The sequence below is a fragment of the Hemicordylus capensis genome, chromosome 16, assembly GCF_027244095.1.
Source record: "Hemicordylus capensis ecotype Gifberg chromosome 16, rHemCap1.1.pri, whole genome shotgun sequence".
Classification (NCBI taxonomy): Eukaryota; Metazoa; Chordata; class Lepidosauria; order Squamata; family Cordylidae; genus Hemicordylus; species Hemicordylus capensis.
This window is the reverse complement of record NC_069672.1, coordinates 14,896,114-14,917,830: the sequence shown is the minus strand read 5'-3', so window position 1 is coordinate 14,917,830 and position 21,717 is coordinate 14,896,114. Positions and strand designations below refer to the sequence as shown.

The following is a 21,717-nucleotide window of genomic DNA, read 5'->3' as shown; positions in this document are numbered from 1 at the left end:
CAAATCCACTTCCCAGCATTCCAGGGGCAAGGGCCTCCAGACCTCTAGCAAGCAGGACACTCAGCACCACACACATCTCCACCCTAGAGGTCTCATTCCCACTGACATTTTTGAGAAGGCAAGACACAGAAGAAACCCTTTCTTCTGTTTATATATATATATTTCTCTAAGGCGTACCCATCGCTAATCCTATGCGTGGCAGCTCTCCCGAGATTTCGCAAGCGAGGGGAGAGGGAGAGGAAGGCGAGCGGCCAATGAGAGGAAGCGGTGGCCAAGCTGGTCATCGGGGAGAATGAAGAAGGGGCTGAAGGGATTGGGGGGGGGAGAATGGATGAAGGGATGGGGGGAGAGAAATAGGGAGAACTAGGGGCACAGATGCTCTGTGCCAGGTCAGCTAGTTCAGAATATTTGCATACCACTTTTCAACAAACATTCTCAAAGCTGTTTACACAGCAGAAGGATTGAGAAGATGGGTCCCTGGCCCCAAAGGACTCACAATCTAAAGAGGAGCCCAAGGGAGATACCAGCAACTTATTCCAGGTTAAAAGGACACTTGCCCCCATGCCCCCAATAAATGAAAGCCGAGACCTGAGGTGGTGTCTCGTGGCCCGGCTAGCAGTGGATGTGTTAGGATGTGATTTTATTTAGGAAGCAGCTGCACTATAAATGGGAAATTTCAATTTAGAACCATTCTTTAATTGGCCTCCCCACCACCATCACCACCACTGGTGATTTAAGTTATGTTTTTAGTAGCTGAACTAGGTTGCTTTGACTGAAAATACAGATGAATAATAATCCACAAACATCACACAAGCCGCCTTGATCAGTATCATGGAAGAAAGATGGGATTAAAAAAAAATAAGTGACAAAAGAATCCAAACATATTGCACACAGACACACACACGCCCCCCAATTATTTGCAATGCAGTACAATGGAAGGAAAGAAGACACTGTATTTACCCAAATCAAAGATAAGACAACCCCCTTTTAAAATCTGGTGGGCCACTGTGTAAAACAGGATGCTGGACTAGATAGGCCTGATCCAGCAGGGTTGTTTTTATGTTCTCATTGGAGGCTAAACACAGGTTTTACTTCAATTTACTCAAACAGAACAGACTCTGAGCTTAAGACAACCTCCTGATTTATAATATTAAAAAAATAACACCAGGTGTGTGTGGGGGGGGGGGGTCCTAGTCTTGGATTCAGGGAAATACAGTAATGTAGTCTAACTAGTTTTGGCTGAATTGTACCCAGTGTTCCTCACTGGCGGCATTTCCTAGTGGTCAGACCAGCCCTTTTGGATGCCAGAAAGGTCATTTTTACCTTATTATCAGTGTTATTGATAACCAGTGGCAAGCACACAGGCTGTACTGAACATTTTTGTCCTATGGACAAGCATCCATTTGGGTTGTCAGAGCCATGATTGTTTTTGAGGTGAAAATAAATGGATGTGTGTGTTCCTCTTTCCCTCCCACAGAATGAGCGGATTGTGAAATCCTTCACAGCGGTATGTCAAAAGGACGGTTCCTGGAACAAGCCGATGGCTCAGTGCACCAGTATGTCACGTCGAGTACTTTAGAAGGGGAAAGTCTGGGTGTGCCACACACGAGTGGAGTGCAGGTTTAGTTCCTTCATGTGGAGCTCTATTTCTTGTTTGACAGAATGAAGCTCTCTTATGAAGTGTGGAAGGTAAAGCAGGTTTGAACTGGGGAGGAATAAAACTGGCTTTAATTGGGATATTGTCCTCTGTGGGGAAGACGGGCTATTACACCCCTCTCATCAGGTGGAGGGCCTCAGCCTAGGGGCATCCTGCCTCTGAGCCTGGAGCTAGCTTGTAACTATCAAGGCTGAGAGCCTCCAAGAATACAGGCGACCTCCAGGTTCACACCCGCAGGAAAGGGGGCAGGCCTTCATCTCCTGTTTGCTGGCCTTGCAGACACATTTGGATAAGTGAGTGCAGGTCAGCACTGCTGTGAGATATTCCCCTTCGAGAACTGGACCATAGCTCTGTGGTAGAGAATGCAGGACTCTCATGTCCTGGATGGGTCTATGCCATCATCAGGTTCTGAAGACCTCATTCAGAATACTAAAAAACATATAGTTCCCCCACCCCTCTCTCATATACACACATACATACATACAGTTCAATGACACAGGGGATTAAGCTGTTCTGCCACGACTACTGTACAGCATCCCATCTTAAGAATTTAACTTCCGGGGGAAGAAAGTTATAGCAACAGGCTGTAACTCTATTTAGAGGGGACATGCACACGTGGGGATTTTTCGGGGTTCTGGCCTGCTGCTGGTTCAGTTCGCCCCGTCTGCAGAAGCCACACGGCACAGCACAGGTGCGCAGCCTGCAGGGGTGTGGAAGCTGCAAAGGGTGGAGAATGCCCCTATCCTGCTGAGACATGCATGCTCATCTGCTCCCTGAAGTTCTACTTCTCCCATTTCTGACTTCATTGAACAAAGTCCCTATTCACACAATGCATAATTAACCTCTGCCACAAGATGTGGTGACAGCCACCAACCTGGGTGGCTTTAAGAGGGATTTAGATTCATGGAGGACAGGGCTATCACTGGCTACTAGTCTGAGGGCTGTAGGGCACCTCCAGCCTCAGAGGCAGGATGCCTGTAGGTACCAGTTCTGGGGAGCAACAACAGGAGAGAGGGCATGCCCTCCTCTCTTGCCTGTGGGCTTCTCGGAGGCATCTGGTGGGCCACTGTGTGAAACAGGATGCTGGACTAGATGGGCCGCCTTGGGCCTGATCCAGCAGGGCTGTTCTTAAGTTCATGGGGCATTCGCATGGGGCAAGCATAAAACTCTGGGTAAAAGAACGAAACCAACATCCTCGGGTGTGGGTTTGTCCCAGTAGTCGTGCTATGCCATGCTGCAGGGGCGAGAGGAAGCCTACCCAGCTCTGGGATTCTTGGAGGGATGGGGCCGTAGCTCAGGGGCAGAATATCTGGCTCAATCCCTGGCAGCTTCTCCCAGTCATGCTGGGGAAAGGCCCTATCTAAAACCCTGGAGAGCTGACCATATGGACCCAGATACGGGCTGCAGAGCTTCAGCCCTGTTTTTGGACTACAACTCCTATCATCCCCAGCCACGGTGGCTAATAGTCAGTTGTTGTTTTGCTGGTCTGTGATGGTACCAATAAAGATTGAGAGTCAGGGACTATGGGAGTGGACGAACCAATGTGTCAGCATGGCCGCTTCCTAGGCAGCATCTACATTCCCTTCACACTGTCTTGTGTTATTGCCTTTCAGTTGTTGACTGTGGTCCAGCGGAGGGCACAGCAAACGGCACACTCGCCTATTCCACAACAGCAATGGTTACCACCTACCAAGCTGAGATTCAGTATACATGCGAGAGCCCCTTCTATGCGCTGAAAGCTGGGCATTCTGGTAAGAGGCATGCATTCTCTCTTAAACGGCCCTCAGCTTCAACTGTATATGCACGCTTCTTTTATTGAATAAACCCCCAATGGGATTTGCTTCTAAGTAAACATGCACTGAGTCGTGCTGCATGTCTTTGGTGAAAAGAGAAGACCCTGATATAAAGACACAAATGGGCTTTAAACATGCAATGAAGATCCTGCCCCAAACAGTGGATGAGCTACTGTGATGTCACAGAATGCTCAGTCTTCTGTCAGCCTAGTGACAGTCAGTGAGGGCGTCAGTCACAGGCTAAATCATTTCAATGGGTTTTGGGGAAGATACAAATGAGACTGTGTTCATGCAACCCTGAGCAAAGACAATACATTACAGCTATTTGGAGGAAAGAGGGTGATAGGGACGTACCTCAAACATGACTGAAAAACCAGGCAGCAGACACTGGCGGCATGGGGATAGATACTGAGCCTGGGAATACAAGGGTTGGGATGTCAGAGTTGGGCCAGCTAGATTTCTGGGTACAGGTATCTTCCCTACAGTTATCTCAAACTGCTTCCACTTTTCCCCAGCTAACTTCCGCTGTGCTCCTGATGGCTACTGGAAGAATCACAGGGGAGAGAAAGCACCTCCCGTTTGCGAGCCAGGTAATGTAGGAAGCTGCCACAAAGCAGATAAGCAGGGACAGGGCTTCGTAGGATAACCTCACGATGCTTCATGCCATTTGTTTTTACAGCATCAAGAGTGGATGATAAATGGAGGATACTTCACCTGATAGGTGGAGTGGCCCAGACCCAATCTTACCTTGTACAAGAACCATGCTAGAAAGCCATGGGGTGGGGGAGATCTAAAAAAAGCAGGGGTGTGTGTGAAGGGGATGAAGTTTTGTTTGGAAACACAGCACAGGGAAGGAGGCATCTCTGTGCTCCACAGCACAGATCCAAATTCATGCACTCGGGCCCCAAATCTATTCCCTGCAGAAGAATATAGGGGCAGTTTGCCAATTAAGGCTTCTCCCTTTGCAGCTAACAGCAACTTTGGTAGAAATTGCTTAAGATCAGAGAATTGGCATGAGGGCGAGGTGTTAAAATCCCCTTCCCCAGTAGCTGCGCTTTGAGACAGCAAGAGACATTAGGGGTGCCAACCCCAGAAGCGGAACTTCTAGACCGCTAATATAGTCTGTATTATTTATTCACCTGCATGATATTCCAGCAACTCTTAGGAAAATAGGAAACTGCTTCATACAGAGTCATGCCTTTGGTTCATCTAGCTCAGTATCGTCACACTGACTGCCAGCAGCTCTCCAAGGGTACAAGCAGAAGCCTCTCCCAGCCCTACCTAGAGAACTTGGGTACTTCTCCATGCAAAGCTGAGACTTTACCACTGAGCTACAGCCCCATCCACTAAGAGAACTCTTTCACAGATTTAAGAACTGTTACACTGAGGTCACAAAGCATTTAATTTCCTAAGGGGTGTGGGGGCAGAAAAGCATGTGTGTTTCACACTTTGGATGCTGACTCTACAATGAAGATTGCCCTGAATATTTCACCTGCACTGTGCTTTTCCAGAACAAGAGTATCAGTTCTTCTGCCCACATTTCAACCCCATTCCCAAGATATGGCTGCAGTTTAGTTCACATGGGAGGCAGGCATCCTGCATTCGGGCTGCACTATTTCAGCCTGAATGGCCTAAAAGGCCTGAATGCCGTCTCTTTCTAAAGGAAAAACCCCTCCGCATGTCTAATTAGATCTCAGGAAGAAGGCTGGGTTAGACCATTCTGCCCAGAACTAGCTTTCTACAGGCAAAGAATCTGACACAGGGGAGCAGGTTTGAAGATCAGACTACAGGCTAATACTCTCTTCGAACTATTCAGGCCTCGGTTTAGAAATATGTGCACTTTTCAAGTCTAGCTGCTCTAATGAGAGGCTAACAGGAGGATCTTCTTTCTTGACAGTTTGCGGAGTCCAGACTGCAAACCAGCTGCAGCGCATATTTGGTGGAAAGAAAGCACGGCTAGGCCAGTTTCCCTGGCAAGTTCTGATCATCAGCCAACAAGGCGCAATGGGGGCAGGTGCTCTCTTGTTTGACAACTGGGTTTTGACAGCGGCGCACGTCCTGAGCAATCCAGCAGGGGCATCTTCCCTGACCATGAAAATGGGGCTGCTGGACCCAAGAGCGCAGCACTACCAAGACCTCCAGGCTGAATCTGTTTTTGTCCACGGAGGTTACACCGACAACGGAGTCGACTTTGACAACGATATTGCTTTAGTTAAACTGAACCACAAAGTCCCCATTAATGCTAACATCACTCCTATTTGCTTGCCAGAACAAAGCAGCAGATTCCAGGTGAACACAAGCAACATTGGAGTGGTTGCCGGCTGGGGCAAGACGGAGAAAAGGCTGCGGTCTCGCTTCCTGATGTACACTGAGCTAGAAGTTGTTGACCCGGATAAATGTAAAGCTGCATACGCAGACAAGAGTTTAGCAGGGAAGCCCCTAGTGTTGACAGAAAACATGTTCTGTGCTGGATACGACCAAGGGGGGAAAGATTCCTGTGGTGGAGACAGCGGAGGGGCGCTGGCCTTTTTCGACCCTCAGGCCAGGAAGTGGTTTGTGGGTGGACTTGTGTCCTGGGGGTTGGATTGTGGTGCTGCAGCACAGTATGGCGTGTACACTAAAGTGGCCAACTACGCTGCATGGATCGAAGAAACCATCACACTCAATTCTTGACTGTGACTCTTGCTCCATTTCAATAAAACAAAGCTTAAAACGTTTTCCTCTTCTGATAAACTCACTGGGGGCCTGTAATTTCATGCATGTACTCTTACTTTACCACCTTTCTTGAGTTTGTGTGGAGGTGGGTTTTGTTTTGTTTTTTAAACACCTCGCATTAGGTTTTTCCTCTCTAGTCCAGGGAGGAAACAGCCACTCTAGAGTCACAAGCGCAGTGCAATTCAAGCACCAGAAAATATCCCTCCCAACCCCAAGCTCCGATGTTATTGAAAGAACTAGGAGTGTGCTGCTCTTCTTAATGTCGAGTCTCTCTCCATCAGGATTTCCTCTTGATTGCTGGGGGCCGAGTGAGGAGAATAGAGGCCTCTACAGGCCATTTGCAAATCCATGCATCTCAACAGAAAGGGGCACAAGAAGTGCCCCAAGTTACAGCAGCTAGCCATCTAGGGCCAGATGGCTGGTGGAGATGGCAAAGCCAGCCAGCATGCCCTTGCTTGTTCTCTCAAAGTTAGAAGATATGCCACAATTCAAGGCTGCACTTCACGACTACCCTAATTGCCACGGACAGGATTGCTCTCCACGAGTGCCTCCATTCTCACTCCAAATTGCAGACTTTAGATCCAGATGACCTGGTTTCCTTCTGCAACCAATTTAAGAGGACCAAGCCTTCATCGGCCAGGGCTGAGGTAAGTTTTTGCGAATTCCCTGGCCCCCAGAACTCAGGCTAACACTGAAAGAACTGCACAGCACTCTCCTCTACGAGCTTACAAGGAAATACGGTTTCAGACACACTTTTCTGTTCTTATGAGACAGCACTGACAGCCAAACACACCACAGATGTATGCCGCTCAGAGGAATAGGCCAAGGCCCCCAGAGGTGCTGTTCAATCAGCTGCAACATTACATTTGCAACTGCTGAGCAAAAAGTGCTCCAAGGCTCAATCACACCCACACAAATTTGGACTGCAAGAGGAAATTGTCAACATCACATCTATTTGAGCAGCATCACCTCAGTAATTAAGAGAAGCCCAGCAGGTAGCCGAAAAACACACATTTTCTCACATCGGGCCTTTGTTAAATTACTACACTGTTTATTACTAAATGAAGCTCATTAGCAAGATAATCCTTCTAGCAGCACTCAACTGACTGTGTTCCTTATTTTCCACTTAAAATCATATTAGCGCAATCGATGCAGGTCCTTGGAAAAACAAAAGCAAAACAAGACTCCAGACACTCAAGTTATGAGAACACCTTTTATTAACTCATTTTAAAGAAAAAGGAAATAAAGGCTATGAGTAATGTTTGAAAACATTTCTAAGGCACTCAGGGACTGGGGAGTGAGGGGGGCGCAGAGAACAGAGCCCTTAGTGCTCTAGCGGCATTAAAGCAGGCCAGCCAATGCTCCCCCAAGATGGCCCTAGACTTCAAAAGAACAAGCTGAAACAAATGTACTGGAAACCATGCTAGCGATGTATAAAACTTACCCTCAAGATCCTTGCTGGGATGACACAGATTAGCCTGGGGAGGTCCAAGAATACCCTTTTAAGTGGTACACACAGCAGTAGTAGCTGGTATAAGTGCAAGTGCTAGAATGCAAGATTCAGATGGTACAGAGTTTGGCAATGGATCTGATTTAGGCGCAGAAAAGGTTAAGCAACTTATTCAGCGAGTACTGGTTCCCTGGAATACATTCACAACTCGTTTCACACTGCAAATCAGGTACTGAACTGGAACTTAGCTTTACAACACCAATGCCAGTAAAAGTACCCCAACAACAGATTTTATTGTGCCTACAGGTATCACACTCTAGGGTAGCAGGATTTTAAGCTGGAGGTCCAAGGGAAAGAGGGGAGCCCTAGCCTTCCAGGGAACAGGCGCAATCCACAAGGCAAGGAGACTACAGAAGCTTAAGGCGGCTCATTTACTGCTTTCAACCCCTACAAAGTGGAAACTGTGGGTTTACATCTAAGCACCCAATTGCCACGGCGGTGCCAATGTATTCTTTAATGTATTGCCACAGTGGTGCTAACATGCTCTTTAGGACTATCGAGTCCCTAACCTGGCTGATCCTGTTCCTTCACATAAGCAAGTCTTTCTTCGAGCCATTGACAATTATTCTGCCAACTGGCTTTTAAAAATAATAAGAAGTGTGCTAATATTTGGTCAAGCTGTTGTCCTGCATACTGAAGCCAACAGAGAGCAATTAACACTGTACCACCAACTCAACCACCTGAGCAGAGTGCACTGGGGAGCCTCAACAGCACAGATCCCTTCCAAGACAGTGTTCCTTCTAGCAGAGATTCCCAGATCTTGTGGACTACAACTCCCACAATTCCCCAGCAAAAGACCACTGCAGCTGGGGATGCTGGGAGTTGTAGTGAACGTCTGGGAATCCCTGTTAGAAGGAACATTGGTCTATGGCTTCTGCATCCAACGCCCACTATCTAGAGGGAACTGCTCGCCAGGGGAGGGGCACCTCATTCAAGGACGGGACTGGCATAGAGTTATGGGTATCAACTACATTAATGGAGGAAGCAAACTTAAATAGCAAACAAACATTACAGCAGTTTTATCCCCACATAGGTATTAAACAACTGCTATGAACAGGGGGGAGGCTGTCAAACACACACGCATATTACTTAAATCAGTTTTATTTAAGAATTTCCTACATTGACAAATCTTATAAAAGGCATCCAAACACAGAACTGCAGCAAACAGCATTCATATGGATATCTTACAGACAGAGAAACTTCCACCCGGGGGAACCCCCGAACTCGGGAAGCGAGCTTTGCTGCAAAGGCTGCCTGCAAAGCGCACCACGAGCTGGCGGTTCCCCTCCAAGGCCCCACCGTCAGTTCACGTTACCACACTTACAGGATCATTAAACAGAAAAGAACACACGCCATACAGCATTCACAGCAGAGTTGACATAAAGGAGGAAAAAAAAAAAGATACAGATATTCATTTCACTTAACACATTCAACTAATTGGTTAACTAGGTTAAAAAGTCCCCCCACTTAAGTTCTTCCAGATCGGGATGTCCTTTGAATGCAAGAAAAAAAAAACACCAAACACTCGTACGTCCGCTCCCATTGCTCTCCGCACACTCTCTCACCAAAGCCACAGGATCGAGGGACATCACGCCAAGAAGAAAAAAAAATTTCTCTCTCTAAAAAAATTCCCATAATGCACCACCAGGTCTCTCTCTGCATGCGCCTCCTCCTTTTTCTCGCACATACCATGACTCACATGCCTCGGCACCACCAATCCAATCCCACACCAGGTTTTCAAAAAGTTCAAACAAGCCTTCTGGTTCCATCTCACAGCCTTGCGTTCACAGCGTTGAATACGAACTCCATGAAATAAAACAGTAGCGGATAAAAATGGAACACCCACCGTCTTAAGACGCAGCATGTGCAGTGGTGTGATGAGGGAGTCTTGGATGAGAAAGCATGGAGACAGGAGTAGTCCTAAGGCAGACCTTTTTGTGTGTGTGTGTTTTGTTCTGTTTTACTGTACTGCTTGCAATGAAGTGCTTCTTCCATACACATTTGAAATGAGATGAACTGCAAGGGTTAAATGAGGTCTTCATACCGTACTTTAGTATGAGGAGGGGAGACAGTGTTAAAAGGAAAAAAAGCCGACACCAACATTGCATTCTCCACACAGGACATTTGGGGGGAGGGGGAGGGAGAGAAAGAGAGAGAGAAATTCTTATGGCGGGGGAACAAATTAAATTGTAAAAGAAAAAAACTAACAAGGAAAAGGATGCAGTTTCTGAAAAATGGCTTCCATTTTTGAAACATGCAAAGATCTCAGCTGACTAGGAGATGAGCAATTGTTTTGTTTTGTTTTTTTCTCTCTTTAGGGATTCCTATCCAATTGCAGCGCATTCGTTTACCCGTCAGGCAAACAGGAGTTCACTTCCAACCACTCCAAATATCCCAACTCAAGTACTCCAACTCTTTGTAACAAAGCCTATAAAACTCCATTTAACCTTTTCTTTTCTTTTTTCTCCCCCCCTTCCCCTTACAAAAGAAAAAAAAGTGTCAAAAATACTGTTGAAATATACTACACGCTGAACAGACTGATTTTGGATTCTTTTTTTTCCTTTTTTAAGTATATGTATTTTATAATATACTTACCAGGAGCTCTAGGGAAGAAAAAAAAATCCTCATCTCCCCCCTACCCGCCGCCCTCCAAAAGAGTCAGTATTGGGCTGCCTACATTCCCCAGCCAGATGATTTAGAATCCATGCTTGAGCCAAAGCCTCCGTTAAAGCCGCTGCTGGAGCCTGCGTTGGAGGAACCCCACCCGATGGCTGCGCCTGAATTGGAGCCCCCGTAGGAGTTGCTCCCTGAACTGAACCCCTGGCTCTGCTCCCGCTGCATGTTGCCTTGCGGCTGGTTGCTCCCCGACGGCCCCGACTGGTTCTGCTGGCTGGCTAGCATCCCCATCATCCCCCAGCTGCTCTGCAGCGCGGCCTGAGCCGCCGCCATCATGGCCGGGTTGATGCTAAAGGCGCCAAAGTTCATCCCGCCCCCCATGTTACTGCCCTGGTTGTTCCCCAGCCCGCCCCCACCCCCTCCACCCCCCCGGTTAGGAAATCCACCCTGATTCCCAAAGCCTCCTGGATTACCACCAAATCTTCCACCTCTTTCTAGTTGTCTACTGCTATTATGCTTAGGTTCAGCATTGGATATATGGACGCTGATTCCTTTTATGATCAAGTCCTCGCCACAAAGAGACTGGGCAACCTATAAGAAATAAGGTATGCAGATTAAAGTTACTCGGGCAGCAGGAAAGGCAAAGGACTTTCAACAGCAGCGACATACAGATCTAGAAGGGGTTCATATTAAGTCCACAGCACCACCTCCCAAGAATTATCGTTCCCTGCTTTGCAGGGAATGGCACTATAGAAGGATAATATTCATTTTATGTGCACTGCGCTTCACGTTATTTCGGCTTAATGTGAACAGCCACTTAGTCCCTTTAAAGCACAGAAACCCGTTTCTTCACATAAGCTTCATTTACTTCTGGGACTGAAAACAAACAAAAAAACAAAAAAACTGAAGCCGCAGTTATCCCAGTAACCATTTCCTGGGATTTACTGGATTTCCTATATCTAGCCTGGCTGCCTACAATCAAGAATGGACTGCTTCAAGAAGACCAGGTAAGAAAACTGTTCTGTACTAGGGAAACTGGCCTGCCCCCTCCCTGCCTATCATTTTCAGGCTGTCAACAGGCTCATTCACACCATCGGAAATAGGGTAGGAGACACATCCTACTCAAGTTCGGAGAGCTCATTTTCTGATTGGTTGAACAAACATAAGTGAAGGGGAAGTAACTGTCTGCAAAGTGGGAGCTGGGTCAGAGGGCTCTAGCCTATCCAGCAACTGTGCCCAACTTTCAGCCTCCCAACTCAGCTGCTGCTGCTGCTGCTGAGCAGATGATCACTCCCTGTCTCCACCAACCTTGTTTTTCTACTCACAGATGAGCAAAAAAATAAAATATGGGAGCACGGACAGCTCCAGAATTTGAGTAGGACACATCTTACCCTATTTCTGATGGCTTGATATGTCAACTGCTTGCAGCACAGGTATATGTAGGCAGGCTAGTAAAAATCTGTGGGCCAGTAACTTCTCTGGGCTTATTGGCGTGGCGTGCCTTGTGCCTAGCTTTATTTACAGACCGGAAGAGACACACAATTCACCCTGCCAAGGTGGAGATGTCTGGCTACTCCGTTAAAGCAACCAGCATACTGGGGTGCTCCATGGAGAAGCTTCCTGGGCCGAAACCCAGCTCTGACCACGGACCTAAATCGGTATGACATCACCAGGACTGCAACTGGTTTGCCTTATTTCTCATAGGCCACTCGCGCTTACATGCTACATACAGTAAAGGCAAACTGAAACTTAACAAAAAACACTTAAGTTGCCCCGTGCATCGGGGCACTCTAGATGGATACCTGATCATCGGCAAACGTAACAAAGGCAAAAGCTCTGAAGGGTTTGGGGATGAAGACATCGACCACTTCTCCATACTGCGAAAAAAACTGACGGAGCTCATCTGCAGTCATGTCTTCGGTGCACCGCCCAACAAACACCTTCCTGCTACGCAAAGGTTCGTCTGGACTTTGCTGATGCCAATGCAGAACAAAAGATTTCTGTTAATGCAAAGCTCCTTTCTGTTCAGCTGCTGCAACAACCAACCTAGTGAAAGTATATCTATGAAAATGTGCCCGGATATGACCCAAGTTCTGTATATGTGTGTGTGTTTAAACTCTGTGTGTTTAGCCGTGTTATGAATGCAGAAATTGACCAATGCGCCAAGGAACACTAATTATCTCCTTAAAGAACAAGTTAACTTGCACTACAGTTCTTACACCCAGATAGTAAGCTACCAGTGAAGGCTGACAGAAACTTGCAAGCTTAAAACATCATATCTCTTAATTCTTATGTTTTAAAAGATAAAATGTAGCCAGAATATTATGGGGAATACATTGATATAGCAGTAAAAAAGGTTTCCAGTCTCCAAGAATACTGGTACTTTTCCAAACAGGTAAAGGGGAACTGGGAGGAAGTACAAGGAACTGCAAGGCCAACCACAAGAGAAGGGTTTTTGGACTCCTCTGTCGATGGATGTTGGCAACATCTGGACACTGAAATTCTGTATGGAACAAATGGTTCTTTATTCGTTTCACCTTGAGTGATTAATGCGGACGAGTTTTTATGAGTTAATAAAAGATCTCCCTAGCTAAGAATACTTGCCTAGATCTCTTTTTAAGAAAAGAAATTGTAATATTGCAGTCAGACTGAGGACTGGAAGTGCAGTTCTTGCTGGGGCAGTTAGAAGAGCTCCATTTCCTGAGAGAGTCTACGGCGAAATCTAGATAGAAGCCCCTTAAGATACTCTGAAGGAAATCTTCCATGGCAGTGCACAAAGAATAAATACAATTTCCCAACAGTGGGTGAAAGCCAACCATGAAAATAATTTCAGATTCTGCAATGGTGTCATCTTCTGCAATGTGTGTAGGGTCACATGGGATTAGAAACAGAGGAACAGACTGGCTAGCTGGGTCGTCGGTAAAACAACAAATAATATTTATATACTGCTTTTTAACAAACATTCCCAAAGGAATCAAGGAATGGAAGCCCTTCTGTTGTGAATACTTGTACTTGAATGTATCTCTGCAGTAGTTGTGTAGTTTTGTGTGGTAATCAGACCTGAACCAGACCCTGTACTGAGCCAGGAACTCTCCCTTCCTGTCCTCTAGAACACATTTTGAGAAAGGGGAGAATAAGGGCAACACAGCTTCTAATCTTTCACCCACACTTCTAAATAGTTAGGTGCTAGAGAGAAACACTTAACATGAAACCCCAGGCATGCTTCTTTGGAAGTTTTATTTGGAGCCAGAAGCAAGGGGCTGCACTCAAAGACCTTACTTTACTAAGGACAAGTGGAACAGCGTTGCTTTCTTCCTGTGAACAACAGCCCTCTAGGCCAGCGGTAGGCACCATGTGGCTCTCTAGATGTTGCTGAACTATCGCCCCCAGTCATTATTTATTTCAGCTGAGGATGACACAAATTGTAGTTCAGCAACATCTGGAGAGCCAACAGTGCCACACTCCTGCTTTAGGCTACGTCACAAGCTGCTTTTATGTGTCCCAGCTTACCATGTGACATAAGAGGGTGCAACTCTACCCTCTCAGCGCCACTGAGAGTGCCTCATTGGTGCCACTCCACCTGGTTGCATCAGAGGAAGAGGTGAGATAGTCTCTTGCTTGTATTTTATAGGTTTTTAATTTGGTTTGTTTTTATATTTTTAGCTTAATACTTTTATTGTCATTTTATTGTATGTTTTTTTAACTTTTGTAAACCACCTTGAGGTTGTTTTTAATGAAAGGCGGTATATAAATTCAATCAATCAATCAATCAAAATAGCCAGGCACCCTCCACTGGCCTGGCTGGGACCAGAAGCCATTTGGCTCCTGCCCTCCCAGAACTCTCCACAGCCACAGGACCCAAGTTTTCTTCTTCCTTCCCTGTCCCTGTGTGGTACTGCACCTATTAAATTACAAGCCATTATTTTAGACTGCGAACTGCCTTGAGTGCATTGGCAGAAAAGCAGTAGAGAAAAGTAGGAACTCATTAATAAGTAATATTTCTTTAGAACCAAAGAAACCTGTTACTTGGAATCAGTTAAGGCATACATTTGACAAAAGTTCGATTTACATACTTACAAAGCCCAGAGCAATTTACACAAAGTACCTTAGAATTTGGGAGTTTGCAGTCACACCATCTTCCATCTATCATGTGTCGCTGAGACATGACTTTCACCTGGGTTTCATAGTCCGTAAACCTTACAAAACCAAACCCCTTTGAGTGGCCAGTTTTGATGTCCTTCTTAACCTATGGTTAGAAAAAGAGATTAGGTGGCTAGAAGAGCAATGGCAGCACACTCCAATTTATATACTGAATCCACACTATTGCTTAAGAACACAGGAAGCTGCCTTATACTGAGTCAGACCCTTGGTCCATCTAGCTCAGTATTGTCTACTCTGACTGGCAGCAGCTCTCCAAGGTTTCAGGCAGCAGTCTTTGCCAGCCCTACTGGAGATGCTGCCAGGGATTGAACCTGGGACCTTCTGCCTGAGCTGTGGCCCCATCCCCAAATGGGAATCTCTTACAGTGCTCACATGGTCACCCATCTAAATGTAAACCAAGGTAGTCCCTGCTTAGCAAAGGGGTCAGTGCATCCTTGCTACCACAGGTCTAGCTCTCTCCACAAGGAAGTCAATTTCCATAGATAAATTTCAGGATGAAGAGATGCAAATATTTTTAAAGTTGATGATCAGCTGAAACTTCCTTTCCACTTTAATTGGTCTACTTAATAATGATGAAGACTTGATGAAATCAGGATGTATGGAGGCCATTCAAGAAGAAAGATGAAGACAGGGGAAGGCAACCTTGGCTCTTCAGTTTTTGCTGAACCCATCATCCTCAGCCAAAATTTATACACACTGTGGCTGGGGATGAGGCAAGCTGTCGTTCAGCAACATCTGGAGAGTCAAGGCTGCCAACCTCACGCTAAGATGTAGTACAGATGCAACAAAGCATGCAAAGCTTAAGACTCTGGCAAGTAATTTGTACACTTGCACACAAGATCAAACGGACTCCCAGATTTGGCCAAGCATTCTCCACCATGAGCACAAAAGGTCAGAAGTATATCCTATTTATCCCATTAAATTCAAATGACCAGCCCAATACCAAATACACACTAAGGCTGCAATCCTTACTCGGGGTAGGACCATTCAACTCAACACAACTTATGTCTGAATAGTCATACATAGGACTGCACTGCAAGGTCACAATTTGAGCAAACAACATAGCAGCTTCGAAGAGCAGGAGGCAACAGCTTAGTTAGCCTCATCCTCCTCCACAGAAAAACAAGAGCAGTTGTCAGGAGTTTTAAGTAGGAACTCTGGTGTGTGGGGAGAGGTGAAGCCCAGGGAAATAATTCCACCCCAAACAAGACAGACAAATACCTGCACCATGAGAACCTCTCCAAAGGTGCTGAAGTACTCCTTCAGATCTTGTTCTGTGGTCTTCCAGGGAAGACCCAGCACTATCAGGTCAGAAGTCTTTTGTACTGCTCGTTTCACTTTCACAGCTGATGAGGCATCTGTTTCGTCCATTTTCCGCTTATTGTCTGGAAAAAGAGAGACCCGTCAGCACTTAAACTAAACATTCCTGTTATTCCTACGTGAATAAAGTAAACATTCCTGTTATTTGTAAATAAATACTTTATAGGAGCAGTTCATTCTAAAGCAGTGTGCAACTCAATCTTATGTTATTTACTCAGAAGTCCAAATCTTACTCCTTAGTAAGTGTGAATAAGATTGCAGCCTCAGACTCTACTTAAAATGCCAAAGACACTAATTGCTACTATTTTCAGGAAAGCTTACTGTTATTTGTATTGTTACACATTCCTAATATTTATAAGCTGAGATAAAAATCCAAACAATGCAATTTACAAGTTCAGGACAAGCATAAAACCAGATGCTTGGTTGCCTAACAATTTGATTCTGACTCCTAGGAATTTGGAACTGTTGGAATAAAAATCCTTCAGTGAAAGGAGAAACCATAATTCTTAAAGACAGAAAAGAACCCGAGCACACACCTTTGGGATAATTAACAACATAAACCAGATTTCCCCAGCCATTATCTGGTGCATGCAGAATTCCTTCCACTAATCGGACTCCTCTCATACACTGAGACACAGGGTTTCTGTAGCGCAGACCACATGCCCCTGGGAACTGAGCCGTAACTGTGGAGAGCAACACCGTCCCATCATCCTCTGAGGGGATCTCAATGGGTTCCTCGCTCTCGTCTTCGGTAACCCGGATATACTCCGACATCTCCGCCGTGATGATACTAATGGATAAAATCATGCAAAGAAAATATGAGCAATGTGCCACTTCTGAACAGCAATCACAGGATTTAGGAACATAGGAAGCTGCTCTATATTAAGTCAGACCATTGGTCCATCTAGCTCAGGATTGTCTACACAGACTGGCAGCGGCTTCTCCAAGGTTGCAGGCAGGAATCTCGTTCAGCCGTATCTTGGAGATGCTGCCAGGGAGGGAACTTGGAACCTAGATGCTCTTCCTGACTGGCTCCATCCCCTAAGGGGAATTATCTTACAGTGCTCACATGTTTAGTCTCCCATTAATATGCAACCAGGGTGGATCCTATTTAGCTAAGGGGACAAGTCATGCTTGCTTCCACAAGACTAGCTTTTGATGATCTGGTGGCTATAGGCCACCTCCAGTCTCAGAGGCAAGATACCAGTTGCTGCAGGGGAGCAACAGCAAGAGAGAGAGGGCATGCCTTCACCTCTTGCCTGTGGGCTTCTCCGAGGCATCTGATGGGGCACTGTGTGAAACAGGATGCTGGACTAGATAGGCCTTGGGCCTGATCCAGTAGGGCTGTTATAATTGCAGCAGTATTTGGTGAACTGTCCAGTACTCCACTAGGCAGAATGCAGTCTGGAAGAAAGAAAGGGCACCTCTCAATTTCCCTTCACAAGCAATACCGGTGACACATCACTCAATTCTGTACTATACCCTTTAGTCCAGGGCTTGGCAAATCCCAGGCGCCAAGGAGCCACCATGCCTGGAAATTTCACTGTGGCACAGAGTAGGATATTCAGATGTAGAGTTACTTAATAAAATCTTTATTTGTCCCTGGCAACCCTGTTTCTGTTCCAAGTATGTTACTTGTAAAGGGGACAAGGAGAAGCCCATTTACCCTTCCACCTCCACAGTATATGTTACTAAGTCGGGTCACTTTGTCAAATGTACATTGTCTGGCCATGTGTGAAGGCCTGCTTCAGTCCACATTTCAAATTCTAGCATGAGTGTATCTGTACACTCACGTACTTAGCTGACATTTATTGTATTTTTATTCCATTTTTCAGAACAAAGATTGTATCCCGAAGTAACTCATGTCAGTCAAAGATTCCTTAAGGGGAGAGGACCTTTCAATGGCCCTTAGTCCTCTGGACAATGGTAGATATGCTTCCCTTCATTTGGGGAAATAAAGAGGTATAAAACATTTTACACTGTCCATGTGGACAGCTGCATTGATAAACATTCTCTAGTGAGAAACTGACAGAAGAAGCTGAACAACTCCCTCTTGCACAGCTATTATAGGCACACAAAAGTGCACCAAGTCCAGGTAGGACAGACACAAAAATCAAGAAGCAGAGCAGAAAGGCAAAACCAAACACACAGGCAAAATGACAGCAAAGACCAAACACAAATCTTTGCTAAGGGTCCTGGGAAAGTTACATTCTCTGCCTCCGTTCTTCAGATTCAAATTATGAACTAGGAAAAACAACAACCTACTGCACAAAATTGCTGTGAAAAGCATTAAAGTGTTTCAAGTATTCAGAGCACTATAGTAATAATTTAACAGTAATACTGCTGAAAAGCAAAACACAGCAGTCAAGAACCCAGATGAACAAGTCACAGGGGAAGAAATATGGCAGGGACACAAGGACCCTCAAATCCAGGCACCAAAACTATTTGCAAGAAAGGGAACTTTGAGGTCTGTAAGTGCTCCATAAAGGTATCCAGTGCTTTCTAACATCATCGTAACTACCCTGCTAATATCAGGTTAAAGGTCTGTCTAACCCAGCATCTTGCTTCCAGTCAGTTGCCTCTGGGGACCTCACGAGCAGGTTATGAAGACAACTCCCCTGGTGTCTGCTCCTGGATAAGCAGCCTCTTAACATTAAAGTACATTTTGCTGACATGGCTAAATAACTGATTGATAAGAACACAACTGCCTTGCTAGATTCACATGAAAGGTCCAGCATTCTGTTTCCAAAAGCAGCCAATCAGATGCCATCTCTGTTTTTGTTCCTTTTTCAGCCTAGCACATAACATTCCCACCCAGTGGCTTTTTCCTCCTCGCCTCCTTTTTAAGAAGATGAACCCCTTTGGGACCAGGACCTATCTTTTGCTACATAACATCTCTGATTTAGGTCTGTGTGTGTGTTGAAATAACATACAGAAATATTCTGATGATCATCATCACCACTTAAAAGCCACAAACCTTTCTAATGAGGCATACTTTGAAGCTTTACATTTAGCAGTGGGAGAGCAACTCTTTCTCTTCATCCCGGTATAGCACCCCTCTCATTAGCTGTGGCTGGTTTCTCCATTTTTATTCTTTCTAGACTGTGAGCCTCTTTAGAACTAGCAACCTGTGCTAAAGAACTTCAGTCCTTCTTGTGGCACATGGTTTGGTAATCACCCCTACTAACTGAGCAAAGCAGCACCTTTCAATGTACTGGTTCTCATATTTATGAAGTATAGAGAAATACAACCCAGTGCAACATCCCACTGTGTTTCTTTTTAGATTGGAAGCCTCTCTGGGACAAGGAAGAACCACATACCTTTTGCTATATTTTTTTCAGTTGAAAAGCAATATATAAACACTCCCCCACAAAAAGCACAGTAGTGAGCAACCACACTCACTTTAGCAAAAAACCTAACTTCACATATACACTGATGGGGCCTGATCTGTCAGTGGCTGACCAGAAGAGTGATCTTAGGGTTGTGGTGGATAGCTCACTGGAAGTGTTGAATCAGTGTGTAGCAGCTGGGGGAAAGGCCAATTCCATGCTTGGGCTCATTAGAGATTGAAAAAAAACTGCTAATATAATAAGGCCCTTATACAAATCTACAGTGCAACCACATTTGGAGTACTGTGTACAGTTCTGGTCACTGTATCTCAAATGGGACATTATAGAACTGGTGCAGAAGAGGGCAACCAAGATGATTGGGGCATAGAGCACCTTCCTTAAGAAGTAAGGAAACACCACCTGGGGCTTTTAGTTTAAAAAAGAGCTTACTAAAGAGACATTATAGAGCTCTATAAAATTATGCATGGTGTCCAGAGTGGAAAGAAATTTTTCTCCCTCTCTCACAGCACCAGAACCAGCAGTCATCCCATAAAACTGATGGCTAGGAAATTTAGTACTGACAAAAGGAAGTACTTTTTCATTCAGTGCATCATTAATTCTCTGGCATGGGATGTTGCAATGTCCACCAGCTTGGATGCCTTAAAAGAGACAAATTCATGGTGGACAGGTCTATCAATGGCTACTAGTCTGAATAACTATAAGCCAACTCCAGTCTCAGAGGCAGGATGCCTCCGAATCCCAGTTGCAGGGGAACAATAGTGGGAGGGGAGGTATGTCTTTATCTCTTGCCTGTAGGCTTCCCAGATGGACCACTGAGGGAAAAGGATGCTGTTAGGATAGGCCTTGGGCCTGACCCAGCAAGGCTGTCTTTATGTTCAAAACAATGAGGACTGCCATAATGGTACCACCAAAAGCAACATTCAGTGTCAATAATAATAATAATTAGAGTTGGTATAGTGATTAGAGCAGGGTTGAACAACTTTGAACCTCCTGCTATTACCCACTGTGGCTTAGGGTGGTGGGAGTTGCAGTCCAAAAACAGATGGAGGTCAAACCTTTGCAGCCTTGGCGTAGAGTACTGAACTAGGACCAGGGAGACCCGGGGCCAAATCTCCATTCACTGGGAGAAACTCACTTGGTGACCATGGGGCAGTCACTTCTCTCTCCGTCTAACCTACCTCACAGGGTTGTGGTGGGGATAAACACAAACCATTTACACTGCTCTGGGCTCCTGGGAAAAAGAGCAAGATATAAATGTAAATGTAAAACTACTACTACTACAAATATTCCCTGCTAACTGAGCAAAGTGGCAACTAACTGAGCAAAGTGGCAATCCCCATTAAAGTGGGGATTCTCTTTATTTAGCAGAGGGAGAGCAATTGGCCCTGTCCATCCTGAGCATAGCATCCCTCCAGTGACTGAGCCCTTCAGGATAGGGACAGTGTTCCCTCTAACAGGGATTCTGGGAGTTGTAGCCAACAACATCTGGGAATCTCTGTTAGAGGGAACACTGGACAGGGAATCATTTTATTTATATCTATGTAAACCACTTTGGGAACTTTTGTTGAAAAGCAGTATATAAATATTCTTCATATTCGTCATAAATACTTATATACCACCTTTCAACTAATTCTTTCTATTTACGTTGAAAGTTAAATAATAAACAGATGGTTAGAAAGATAACAGATAGTTAGCTCTCAACGAAACAATAAGAACATCACCGAGAGCTTGCAATGATACCGCCAGCAGCAACCACTCCAGCAAAAAAAAAGGAAAAAACAGCCAAAGCAGGCCTGCTCAAACGTAGGCCACCTCCAGCTGTTTTTGTACTACAATTCCCATCACCCCCAGCCGCCAATAGCCAGGGATTACAGGAATGGTAGGCCGAAGTCGAGCCGCCCTGGCAAGAGCACCTGCCTGCCTGCCAGCTTCGCCTGCAGAAGGCTCCAGGCTCCCTCCCGTCCCGGGCCGCATCTCCTAAGATTAGAGCTGGGAGAGAGACTCTCGGGTCCTGCCTGCAGCCTTGGAGAAGCCGCTGCCAGCCTGTGCTGACAATACGGAGCGAGAGGCGCCCAGGCTCTGGCTCGGTAGCAGGCAGCTGCCTGTGCGCCTAAGCAAGGCCAGGAAGCGGCCCCCTGCGCAGCCAGGCCCAGGCCTCGGTCTCCCACTCCGCCGGGCCAGCTCCCCGATCCCGCCCCCCGCGCTTACCGGTGGCGCGGGGCCTGAAGCGTACAATCAGCAACGGCAGCGGCCGGGCCCTGGCGCCGTGTGAGGGGTGGGGAAGGCTCTCCCGTCGCGGCCTCCGCGCTCCTCGCTGCCGACAAAATGGCGGCGCCCTCCTCTCCCTCAGAAGCGACGGGCAGGGGCCGCTGCCTCGGGGCGAGCCATTCGCGTCGCGCAGAGTGGGGGGACCGCCTTACGTCATAGGGCCGTATTTTCCGAGCAGAGATACACGTTGTCTCTGTTTCGAGGGCTGAGACACGAGTCCCGTTTTTGTATGGGAGGTGGGGTTTTTGCCTCGGGGTCTAGGTGTCTACCTAGGAAGGGGCAGAGGCGGAAGGGAAGGGTTGGTCCCCCCTCCCGGATAGAGCGCGC

General features: G+C 46.2%; 2 protein-coding genes across 10 annotated transcripts in view; one reads left to right on the top strand and one right to left on the bottom strand.

The window, feature by feature from the left end:
* Positions 1-6,167, top strand: part of MASP2 (MBL associated serine protease 2) — a 19,584-nt gene extending 13,417 nt beyond the window's left edge. The window contains exons 8-11 of the mRNA XM_053281230.1: positions 1,478-1,556; positions 3,271-3,408; positions 3,966-4,040; positions 5,348-6,167. Of these exons, the coding sequence (XP_053137205.1) occupies positions 1,478-1,556; positions 3,271-3,408; positions 3,966-4,040; positions 5,348-6,123 (1,068 nt within the window). The 3' untranslated portion in view covers positions 6,124-6,167. The remainder of the gene's footprint in view (positions 1-1,477; positions 1,557-3,270; positions 3,409-3,965; positions 4,041-5,347) is intronic.
* The window catches only part of TARDBP (TAR DNA binding protein), a 24,556-nt gene extending 2,839 nt beyond the window's left edge, over positions 1-21,717 (bottom strand). For 2 of the 9 annotated variants that reach the window (XM_053281220.1, XM_053281223.1), the window contains exons 1-7: positions 21,331-21,701; positions 20,301-20,353; positions 16,309-16,562; positions 15,674-15,837; positions 14,397-14,537; positions 12,094-12,264; positions 10,765-10,882 (exon numbers count right to left, since the gene is read on the bottom strand). In XM_053281220.1, coding sequence (XP_053137195.1) covers positions 10,765-10,882; positions 12,094-12,264; positions 14,397-14,537; positions 15,674-15,837; positions 16,309-16,562; positions 20,301-20,335 — 883 coding nt within the window. In that variant the 5' untranslated portion in view covers positions 20,336-20,353; positions 21,331-21,701. Of the gene's footprint in view, positions 1-8,760; positions 10,883-12,093; positions 12,265-14,396; positions 14,538-15,673; positions 15,838-16,308; positions 16,563-20,300; positions 20,354-21,330 lie in introns of those variants that run through there. The other 7 variants (XM_053281227.1, XM_053281225.1, XM_053281226.1 and 4 more) reach the window with 7 other exon arrangements.